The 11,144-nt window shown below is 41.2% G+C and overlaps 3 protein-coding genes across 3 annotated transcripts in view; 1 reads left to right on the top strand and 2 right to left on the bottom strand.

Moving 5' to 3' along the window:
* Positions 1–533: 533 nt before the first annotated feature.
* glod4 (glyoxalase domain containing 4) lies at positions 534–4,880 on the bottom strand. The gene is made up of 9 exons (XM_005932036.3): positions 4,554–4,880; positions 4,320–4,369; positions 3,223–3,343; positions 2,975–3,119; positions 1,468–1,604; positions 1,256–1,342; positions 1,053–1,166; positions 885–971; positions 534–794 (listed from the first exon to the last, which is right to left on the bottom strand). Exons 1-9 carry the CDS (start codon positions 4,641–4,643, stop codon positions 729–731), a joined length of 897 nt encoding a protein of 298 aa, XP_005932098.1. The 5' UTR covers positions 4,644–4,880; the 3' UTR covers positions 534–728.
* Positions 4,881–4,998: 118 nt separating this feature from the next.
* Positions 4,999–8,885, top strand: mrm3a (mitochondrial rRNA methyltransferase 3a). The gene is made up of 4 exons (XM_005932032.3): positions 4,999–5,558; positions 6,083–6,327; positions 6,410–6,571; positions 6,661–8,885. Exons 1-4 carry the CDS (start codon positions 5,179–5,181, stop codon positions 7,239–7,241), a joined length of 1,368 nt encoding a protein of 455 aa, XP_005932094.1. The 5' UTR covers positions 4,999–5,178; the 3' UTR covers positions 7,242–8,885.
* Positions 8,873–11,144, bottom strand: part of nxn (nucleoredoxin) — an 84,771-nt gene continuing 82,499 nt past the window's right edge. Inside the window, exon 8 of the mRNA XM_005932033.3 lies at positions 8,873–9,339. Within this exon, the coding sequence (XP_005932095.1) occupies positions 9,157–9,339 (183 nt within the window). The 3' untranslated portion in view covers positions 8,873–9,156. The remainder of the gene's footprint in view (positions 9,340–11,144) is intronic.

Genomic DNA, 11,144 nt, shown 5'->3' with positions numbered 1-11,144 from the left:
ACAGGTAGACATGGATAGAATATAAAACAACAGGTTCACGTGCACAAACAACAGAACTGAAAGAGAGAACCACAGACCATGAAGATGTCATTTGGTCATTTTTGCATCTGAGTGTATCCATCTTATGTCTTTGCAGTCCTTGTACATATCTTTTTGCGCCTCATTTCTGTTGTTTTGTGGCTCGTTATTGGATATGTCATATTTCTAGGATAAGACCAAAAGCCCATAGAGCCCGTACATGGTGGGCCCATTGAGTAATCTGTGTTTTATAATTACCACAAAATCAGTTAGGAACTGTGCAAACATGTTGTTTTACTACAGCTGTAAGAGGAATTTGCACATAAGGTTGGTGGAGACTCAGTAGAGGTGCAAGACCAAATTTAAGCTATGAAGTCCTGGTGATACTTTATTATGAGATTAAGTTGGCCCCAACTTCTCTCAGTGTCCCCTTTTCGCCTAAAATTAAGATCACATTGAAATGTCTTTTATAGATAAAACTGACTTAATGTTTTTTGCCCATCACTCAGCCTTGCTTTTAGGAAGAATATTTATTGGGGAAAAAAAATCCATAACAAGTGGTCCATTACATCATCTCAGGGCACAAATGTTTTTACATAACACAAAATTAATCTTACGCTGCCAGCCTAAGGCAGATCTATGCTACAGGTGCGTTGTGCGGCATCTCATCCTCATTAACTGATGAAAACTGACAGGTCGGCTGCTCCATCTCATGCAGCAGTCTTCTGTTTGTTGTGTTTGGCAAACCATTCATCACTTTTATCTTCAGCCATAGCCTGAAAAGTGTTAAAAGGATGACAAGCACAGTGAATATCTGACACATGCTGGATAAGCATTTGAGGGCTATGTGTTATAGTAACACCAACCTTATCAAGGAATTCATTCCCTTTGGGATCCAACATGGAAAGCTGCCTAAAGGCCTCATCGCCCACAAAACAAATCTCATGGCCATCCTAAAGCAAACATTTTACGTTTAATATTGTTAACTTAATGAATTTGACATCATTTCAGCATTATTTTGGGAACGTGCTTACAGGGTCAGCCAAAATAACCACTTCTACTGTAGCTTTTCCAGGAGTGTCCAAGCTGACCAATGGGGTGAGAATTTTCTGATTTTCCTTTTTCATCAAGGCTTCAATAACCGGCAGCTGAGGAGCATAATAATATCTCATTATAATGTTGTTGGAAATAATTTATCTGCAAGTTGACATTAGCCGTTTAGAAAATAATAATTTACTTGCTCCCGCGGGCATGACAACGCTATTCTCCCAAAAGCTGTTCCATGGTCAACCATCCCTCCAATGTCCTGAAGCTCCAGTTTGCACTACAAAAAATTTGACACATATTACTCAGGCATCAACATAAACCACAAAACATACAATTCAAACTTCAACAATAGAACTATTTTAAACTTATCTTAGGGTTTAACATTTAATTTCTTTGACTCACTTGACTGTCTGCAAATCCCATGAGCACCGTCTTCTTTTCCTCATTTTTGTCCATCACTTTCATCCCCAAGAGTGTGGACCAGTAGTGGGTCGATCTTTGGAGGTCTGATACCCCGAGACAAACCTTCTGCACAGGGTCTGGGAACAGATTACAGAAAGTAAGTGGTTAACAGATGGGTACTTCTGTAGTCCTTTTCTACTCTATTTGAGCACTTACAGCACTTTTTTACTGCAAGCTGCATTCAGCCATAAACACACATATTCATAAAATTGTCTCTTTTAACCTCTCTCACACACACACAGACACACACACCGGGGCAACTCAGGGTTCAGTATCTTGCGCTAAGGATACATGCAGAGGATCAAACCACTGTGTGAACACACTACATTTGTGTGTCATCGGCTACATATGAAAAAATAAATATATACACTCCTGCGAACCAGCCTATTAATTTATGTCCTCCGCAATGGGCATTTGTTTTTGGTCTATATCTTTTGACTTATTTGACCGCACGATCTGATATCGTCGTGTTGGTGTTGTTCCCAGATCATCATAGTAAATGTTGTTCCAGGATCAACATTGCAAGTGACCAATCAGAATGTTGTGACGTCATACTTTTGCGACTTCGGGAAAAAGCGCCGTAAAACAAAAAACTGTACTTAAGCTGCGAGAAATCGCCTCTGTCCGCCAATCAACGGACCCTGACCCTTTAATAAACGCTAAGCAGAATTTCATAAGTGCACGAATGGCTTGGCGCGCCAAAGAATAACGTCACAACAATGTGATTGGTCACTTGCAATGTTGATCCTGAAACAACATTTACTATGTTGTTCCAGGAACAACACCAACACGACGATATCAGATCATCCGTGTTTAGATAATCACGCTTTATGACTGCTGGAAAGTGACTCTGGATGTGCACAAATAAACCCTTAAAAGAAATAAGATTCAGAATTGAGTTGCTATACTTTAGACATCTGGGTCTCCTTAAAATTCTTACCCAGCACCTGCTTACACTTTTTCCACATAATTGATTAATTCTGTTAATTCTGTTGATTCTGATTCCAGCTCAGTGATCACATGCCTTTTTTCATACAGGGTCAGAGACAGATTTAACAGCTGTCACTAGTGAGGAAGCATCCATATGTGGAACATGTGTGGCACATGTGAGGAGATGGAAACTCGTAAGCAGGTTTTGATAGATCGCTCCAACTATGTCATGGAGAGAAACCCTACGTGATCAGAACTGTCAAGAATGGATATTACAGCCTTTTCTCTAAAGTCAATATTGAACTCTGATCAATATGAAGTTACAAAGTATTCATTTAAGTTTGTGGATACCAGACTGCATGTAAGGATTTGATCCTTGATGGAGGTTTATGAAGCAACACCCCCCCCAAAAAAACAATATGCCTTTGTTGCATCCAGCCTGCTAGAAACCCAAGAAAAAGAAGAAGAAGAAGAAGCTAAAGAAGCAGCAGGCAGATTTGACTTGTGTGACACTCACCATTATGAGGTTGCTCTTTGTCCACCAGATAGAAAGGATAGCCTCCAGGAGCTTGAGTCAGATACAGAGCCTCTCCCACCTCAGTGAGAGGCCACCCGAGACATTTAGCATTGCTTACAGCTTGGCTCGACTGCAGAGTGATCCCCTAACATGAAAACACACGTACAAATATCCCATTATTGCCACTGTACACTGAATAACAAGACAATCTTTTCCTGCATGCAATGTGAAAACAAACTCTCACCCACCAAGAAGTCATTGCCAAGTTTATATTCTCCCACACCATAGTTGTAGGTCAGTTCAGCAACAAAATGGTCATCCTCTGGACCAAAGCCAACCATTGTCTTGCTCCATTTCCCATCATAAGGGCTGTATGGGTAGGGGGTGAAGGCAGGTTTACCACTAGTGTATCAACATCTGCATTGTCCTGTGAAAAAATATTTGCCTTCTTCCTGATTTTGTATGTTTTGCATGTTTGTTACAGTGATATTTATTAGACCATCAAACAAATTTTAATATTAGTCAACGATAACCTGAGTGAATTAAAAAAAATATCCACTGGCAATGTTTTTTAAAAAATGAGACAGACCTAACAGAACCTGGCTGAAAGATATCTAAAAGAAACACATCATCACGCCATGATCTAAAGAAACACATTTGAAAAAAAGTCACTGATAGTTCAGTTAGTGACTAACACTATCAGTCTGGAAAGCATTACAAGGCCCTTTGTATGGATTTGGGACTCCAGTAAATCATGGTGAGAGCCATTATCCACAAATGGAGAAAACTTTAAACAGTTGTGAACCTTTCCATTAGTGGCCAGCCTACCAAAATTCCTCCAGGAGTGCATTAACAACTAATCTAGTCACTAAAGAACCCAGAACAACATTTAAAGAACTGCACGTTTCCCTTGCCTCATTTAAGGTCAGTGTTCATGATTCAACAATAAGAAACAGACCAAAACACCCTAGCAAGTCTATCTCTGAATGGCTTAAAAAAGGAGGGAGAGAGTCCAGACCTTAAAGCGTTTTGTCCATGTGGGAAAACCATCCATTGTGGCTGAGTTCAAACAATTCTGAAAAGAAGAGTTGGTCAGAATTCCTCCACAGTGACGTGAAAGACCTTTTGACCGTTATCTTAAACGCTTGATTACAGTTCGTAAAGGTGGCATAACCAGTTATTAGGTTTAGGGGGCAATACATCGTTTCACTAAGCCCTGATTTGTTTGACCTTGATCTGAAACATGAAAGTGTAACAGGAAGGTGGCAAATACTTTTTCCCCCACAGGACTTTTATTTAGCGTTATACTGAGCTCAAGATTCAACTGGAGTTGTGTCTTATATACCCATTACAAGTTGCCTTGCAGCCTTCCTCAAACTCTTCGTGTCTTAAAATCTGAAATAAATAACAAGTAGTGAGAACATTACAATTCAGTGATGTCCACTTCCACTTATACAATGATAACTATGGAAATTTGCTCAGGTTGTGCAACCCTGAAATTATCCGACATCAGCAAAAGCTGCTAGTCTACGGCGGCTTCAGTCCAATCCTACATTTAAATGCAGCTCAGAAAACTTACCTTCATACCTAGAACATCTCTGTAAAAGGTAGCAGTTTTAGCCCTGTCACCAACTTTGAAAACAAAATGCAACGCTCGTCTCAAAGCCATGTTTGTTGACAGCCGTGCTACCTGTGGTCGTATCGATTTTTCTGTGCTCGACTGGTAATAACCAATGAACACATACCGGGTATTTGCAAGTAAAACTACAAAACGAAAAAAAAACAACCGCTGGATAATGTGTTACACCACCTGTCGTTATTATTAGTGCTTCTCTAGTATTAAAGCAAAGAACGGCGACTGTACGTTAAAGTACAATGTATAAAATTCACAATCCCCCCCTAACTGCTCAGGTTAATGGTTTGACCAATGTGTCATTGTTTTCTCGCGAGATTATGATCAAGCGTCAAGTTTAAGCATCAATAAATGTAAAAAAAACAAACAAAAAACGGCTACTATAGGACCCGTTTAACAATTTGTAACACATTATGTTATTAAATAATTACATTAATAACGCCACCAAATGTGTTTGGTTTATTTTTAATTTGTAAACGCAATATCAGCTATTAAAAACTGGTGGCGCTAGGCGGGTTAGCTTGTATTTTTGAAACATCCTGACAGATGAGAGAAGAAGAAAGCAGGCAAAATGGCAGCGTACACAAGAAGCATGATCTGCCTGATTTCCATGATAGAGCGACATGCTTTCCTAACAACCAGGAGCTGTGTCACTGTGGAATCAAAACGGTATGTACGCGGACTGAGGAGGAAACCTGTCAGAGTGCTGTTTCCTGAAAACGAGACGGGAAAAGTCGTAAAGGTGCCTCAGATTCAGTCAGACGAGCCAAAGATCCAGAGGGAGACCAAGGGAAGAATCATATCTGCAGGAACACAGCATCACGAAGAGAGAAACTCTGTCAGGACGAGGACTGATGAGCAATCAGCTACGAAACATGCTTTTACTGTGACAAAGAATGAAGTGGACGGACTGCGCTATGAGAGGGCTTCGCCTGGAGATAAAAGACTGGCGTAAGTCTCACCGAGTGAGGGCAGTAGCAGAGGTGATTGAGCCAGAGGCCATGGGCCCTGGCATACAAAACAAAAGCACAATTATTAGGAATACAGCAAGAACAAAGTTGATGTGCCGAGATGTAGCAACCACAGAGAGATAAAGCTGATGAGCCATACCATGGAGATGTGGGAAAGAGTTTTTGAAGCTTATTTAACGAGAGAGGCGATGGTCAGTGAGTGAGAAAGAGCAGTACAAATGTGATGTTTGCTTTGAGAGAACTGATGGAGAAATATTGAGATGGTCAGAAGTAGTCGGACTGCAACTTTGTGGATCTAGAGAAAGGATATGATAGGGTGCCAAGAGAGGAACTGTGTAATTTTATGAGAAGGTCAAGAACTGCAGTATGTATGTCAGGACACCCGGGTGCATGTGGGCCTCTATCAACATCTTGTCTCAAGGTAGACATAGATTTTGTAGCTGTCCTCATCCTTCTGAAGCCATTCCTTCCTTCTCCTCCTCTTTCTCCACGTCTCTGCTCTAGGAGGTTAGTGAGTGTGGCTCGTTCCAGGACATTTCGGGACCACCAAGGTAAAATCCTTCTTGAAGGCAGGCGTTTGATCTGTGACGCCCTGGATGCTGGTGCTAAACCACAGACTGTGTTCTTCAGCACGGTGGATCGACTCAGAGAGCTGCCCTTAGATAAGCTGAGAAGGGCCACACTAGTGAAAGTCAAGTTTGAGGACATCAAGCTCTGGTCTGACGTTGTAGCCCCACAGGGAGTGATTGGTAAGGGTCAGATTTTCTTTTTTGGCTCATGATGAAGCACTAATATCTCAATTATTTCTGACTCTGACCTCTTCTTCTGCAGCGATATTTTCTCGCCCAGATCCGGCACGGTTAAACTTTGCAAGTAAAGGTCACTCAGTGCCTTTGTCTCTGATATGTGACAACATCCGGGATCCTGGGAATCTCGGGACTATGCTGCGATGTGCTGCTGCTGCTGGCTGTCATAATGCCCTCCTCACAAAGGGTAGGTTTACAGTAATTATTAGAGATCAAATTAATAATCCTGTGAAACCTTCCTTTGAATTTTGGGAACTTTGCATTTTTTTCAAACAGGTTGTGTGGATGTTTGGGAGCCTAAAGTTCTCCGTGCAGCAATGGGCGCCCATTTCCGCCTTCCCATCTATCCCAGCCTTGACTGGGATGATGTTGAAAACCATCTCCCTAAACCCGTGACTGTCCACGTGGCTGACAGCAGTGGCAGCCCTGACAGAAGTAGAGAAGTAGAGGTTAATGTGTCTCCTGAACCCTCCAAAGCTGGAGATTACGGCTGGGTCAGCTCAAGACCCAACCGCAAAAACATGGAGTACGAGGATTACGATTCTGATTCGGACTCTGAACATGAGGGACTTTCACTCCCCAGAGTGGACACTAAGCTGTACTATGACAGTTGGGCTCAAAGCCCAACTGCTCTTGTGATAGGTGGTGAGACGAATGGTTTGAGCCTAGAAGCAGTCCAGTTGGCAGAGAAAACTGATGGCCACAGGCTCTTTATTCCCGTTGTTCCTGATGTGGACAGCTTGAATTCTGCCATGGCAGCTAGCATTCTTCTGTTTGAGGGCAGGAAGCAACTCTTAAAACTACTGCAAACATCTGGAAAGAAACGTCAATGTAAAGCTGAGAGACAGTTTCCATGATGCTTCTATTAAATATCGGACTGAACAGTGTGTCCCATATAATACTCTTAACAGTAAATTTGCAAACTGTGTTTCTGATTTATGTGAATTTGAATGTGTTTTCTTTCACTGCAAAAACCAAAAACCAAAAATAAAGCATTATCTACAGATAAACCTTAGAGATAAATCTGGATTAGGTGACTGAAGCATCCCTCAGTTATGAAACTACTGGCTCAGGCAGATAACTTTCCTTGCTGTACTGAGCATGTTGTCTCCACTCGCCTCACTTCATCAGTATACATGCCATTAATTCACATCATTAACTCCTCTCCATGCTCCCGTTTTTTCTGTTTTACCCCCAAATGAGTCCCTGAATGTGGTTCTGTTGGAGGTCTCTTCCTGTTAAAAGGAAGTTTGAATTATTATGATGAATACAGTTGAAAGGTCAAAGAGTTTTTGGTGAGTTCCTTAAAACAACTACCCTCAGTTCCTCATATTCATGGAAATTTTAAAGGTGTGCTTTAATTTAAATATTTGTATTAGCAACAAAATACATCAAATTTCTGTAATACTGCAACTTTTCCCCCCCACACACAAGCTTTGCTGTATGTGTTAATCAAGATTGCATCAAATACTTTGAAGTTCATAATAAACCTTGTGCTGGAAGGTAAGCAAAAAAAGAAAAGCAGCCATTTCTTCCCTTCTAATAGTTTTCTGTTGGAGCCTTAACCAGATGTCTGCTCTTATTAAACAAAGGGAAAAACATGTTTTTTTTATTAACAGCTATATTGTTTATGCAAAAGTGCAGACATTTACCCTGCTTACCAGTACAGCTCAAGGTCAGAAGTTTCTATTCCACCTGAGATTTTAGTGCATCAGCAGAGTCGAGGTACAGACTCTCATAATAAATGCAACATTAAGTTTGTCATTTGAGCCCACACAGTTTAAACTTCTGAGAAAGGAACTGGAGCGTCACTGCACTGTGCGTCTTTTCCATATTCAAGAGCTAACTTTATTGATAAAACTTAGCAGGAACAAAACTCTTGTGCTTGCCAGTGAATGTTTAATTGGTGTGAGAAGCTATGACTAAGGTAACAAGATATGAAAGGGATTTATACATTCAACTTTAAAAAAAAAAAAAGAAGTCATTTTTGTGCCTCTAGGAAAAAAAGAAAAGAAAAAAAAAACTGGACTTTTTCCATTAGGGGGACCTTCACAGAAAGTCCTCATAATGACTTTGAGATGAGAACTGACTAGAGATGACTTTCACTCATGTCATGACACAAGAAGACAGGGGGGTTAAAACATCAGTCACTGGTCTGTCACAAGCAAGTAGAACGTGCTCTTTACTGTATGTGCACCTGTCAAACTGTGGGATATTTATTTATTTAAATAGGGCCAAGAAGGCGTACAGCTACATCCAACTCAAGTTTAGCACATCTGCACTACAGGTGAAATACAACTGTAAAGAAAAAAAGGTGATTTTATTTATTCTTTCTTAACTTCATTCAGAAAACAAAAGTAACAAGAATCTTGCAGACAAAACAGAAAGCAAAAGATTGGCTGTATAAGTAGGTCCACTGGGTAATTCTCAGTTTTCTCTAGAAATGCCACCATGAGAAAGAGAAAAAAAAATAAAAAAATTCTGAGGCAAAAAAAAAAAAAGAAGACACAACAGAATCTCCATATATATTACTGTATGGACTATAGTCAATGCAAGGCACCACAGGAGAAAGAGGGGACTCCATGAAAGAGGAACACATCTAAAATAAAAATGCTAAAATGCCAGTAAAAAGTGAGACATCTCTCTAACAGTCAGGATTGTAGCTGGGAGAGAGAGTGGGAGCCTGGAAACTGTGGGGTGTAGCAATAGGTCAGGGATGGATGATGGCGTGAGTCCCATGTAATAGGTCCAGTTTATACGTGGACAGTCTCTTTAGATGGGCTCCGGTTTGAGCTTTTCAGCCAGGAAGTCGCCGACAAACTGCTCCACCACGGCCGGCGTGATCTCCTCCACATCGCGAACGTACTTAGCACGGGCCGACATGTCCAGGATCGTGAGCAGAGGTGCCGCTTCGGGGAGGTTGGTGTAGTCTCGCAGAGAGTCGCTCATGTCATCCTGCAGGGAAAGAGAAGGAAGTACAGCGCTTAGTGTGATAGAGCAGTACATTCCTCACATGCGGGAATGGTTAAGCTACAATCAGGGCCTCTGGTGGGACTCAGGCCAAAATGACACAAATCTGTCATTGCTTTGACAAAAGCAAGCCTGTGATTAAAATTGTAAAAAAAAAAAAAGTTTAACAGCAAAATCTTTGCCTTCTCCATCCTTTCACCACATGTTTCAAGTCTTGTCACATATAGCATCCTGACATTACAGGTTGGGATACCACAAGAACTTCCATCATGATGGAGAGGAAAATAAAAATATACAAATATACCAAGTCTTTGTTCCCTGTAGATTTGGGTTGCTGTGAGTTCTGAACATTCTGTGTAGTGAATTCAACATTTTTTCTTTTGCATGACTTCAGTTTTACACCTCATTTAATTTATTGCACAATGTGACAACTTCAGGCTCTAAATTATAAAAAAAAAAAAAAAAAAAAAAAAAAAAAAAAACCTAGAAGAAAATATCCTCTATCGAGGCCAATGCATTTCAAAAAGACAAGTAATCTGGATTAATGCTACACCACCAAGTGTAAGGTTCAGCCTGGAAGTTTTAGCATAATTTTGGTGAGTGGGCAAATCTTACATATGATTGGCTCAACATGAGTAATCAGTCCAGAAGTTCTCTCAAGAACTGTCAGCAGTTAGAACTACCGGTACATGTATATTAGTACTTCAAACATTTTGTTTTCATTGCTAGTTCGAGCTAAACAAATCTAGTGCTTGCTGATGACACTGTGCGCAGCGCTCCAAAGATGCATTTTAAAAGTGTAAACAGGCTCACAGTTTTATTTAAAAGGGGCTGCAAGTGAAAGAAGGCTGTGAATCCCAACTCTACTGCAGCATAAACAAACAGCTAAACCTCTGGTGTAGAAATGTCACCTAAAATGCCTGAAAATGCCCCACAAAGATCAACAGGATTGCAAGTGATGCAGTTCTGTACATGGCATGGGGATTCTTGTTGGGAGATAAGAGGGAGCTTTTATACTGGCCACATTTGCTGACATGGCATTTGAAGTACAACCAAAAACCTGGAGGAGACACTCTAGACATTTCCGTACTCCACAGCGGTTCACACTTCAGAAAACGAGGACAGCGCCCTGCACTTGAACTATGCCACGCTATAAAATCCAGAACTGCTTGGCACCATTTATTAATGCACACTTCTTGAAAGAGAATATGAGAAACTCTTCTCTGCCATCTTCCTGCAGGCGGCCTGCCCAGGGAGACCACAGAGCCGCTCCTTAGTCACACATCCTGCTGCATAGAAAGACGTGAAGGACCCCGGTGGGCGTCCAGAAGCATCCCTCCTTTATCAAAAGCTCACCCACATCAGATTTGACTCCCATCGCAGATGTTAGCGGGAGATGGAGCAGTGCAGATTTGAGAGAGGGTGTGTTAAAAATACATTGCTGCTGGGTGTATAGTGGGGATTCCAGTTTGAGTTCTTTCCAGTTATTTTAAAACAGCTTCACCATTTTTTTAGCCTGAGGCTTCATGTCACCTTTCACCCCTTAACAAGTCAGGATTACAACCTCTGTACCCAGAGATTATAGATATGAATCACTACGGGGGGAAGGAAGCAGCAACTTTCAAACAAGCTTGAGAGGGCCATCAATTATTGAGGCTGAACATGAAATCACAGTTTCGTAATTCAGCTTAAAGTTCCAGCCGCGAGCGCTTCGGCAACCGGCATTCCTGCCTGGACAGAGATCCATTATTCTTGGCGAATGAATTTCATGTGTTGGGTTTAGCGAGGTC

Source organism: Haplochromis burtoni, unplaced genomic scaffold, assembly GCF_018398535.1.
Source record: "Haplochromis burtoni strain Fernald_Lab_line unplaced genomic scaffold, NCSU_Asbu1 Contig_144, whole genome shotgun sequence".
Classification (NCBI taxonomy): domain Eukaryota; kingdom Metazoa; phylum Chordata; class Actinopteri; order Cichliformes; family Cichlidae; genus Haplochromis; species Haplochromis burtoni.
This window is presented reverse-complemented; position numbering and strand designations above follow the sequence as displayed.

Bases quoted from the DNA above. Each gene is read 5' to 3' on its own strand.
- glod4 (XM_005932036.3), bottom strand. From the start codon at position 4,643: ATGGCTTTGAGACGAGCGTTGCATTTTGTTTTCAAAGTTGGTGACAGG. The intron at 3,344-4,319 runs GTATATAAGACA...CTACCCATACAG, and splicing joins TGCAAGGCAACTTGTAATGG to CCCTTATGATGGGAAATGGA. The intron at 1,605-2,974 runs GTGAGTGTCACA...ATCTGTTCCCAG, and splicing joins CAAAGAGCAACCTCATAATG to ACCCTGTGCAGAAGGTTTGT.
- mrm3a (XM_005932032.3), top strand. From the start codon at position 5,179: ATGGCAGCGTACACAAGAAGCATGATCTGCCTGATTTCCATGATAGAG. The intron at 5,559-6,082 runs GTAAGTCTCACC...TCTCTGCTCTAG, and splicing joins CCTGGAGATAAAAGACTGGC to GAGGTTAGTGAGTGTGGCTC. The intron at 6,328-6,409 runs GTAAGGGTCAGA...CTTCTTCTGCAG, and splicing joins AGCCCCACAGGGAGTGATTG to CGATATTTTCTCGCCCAGAT.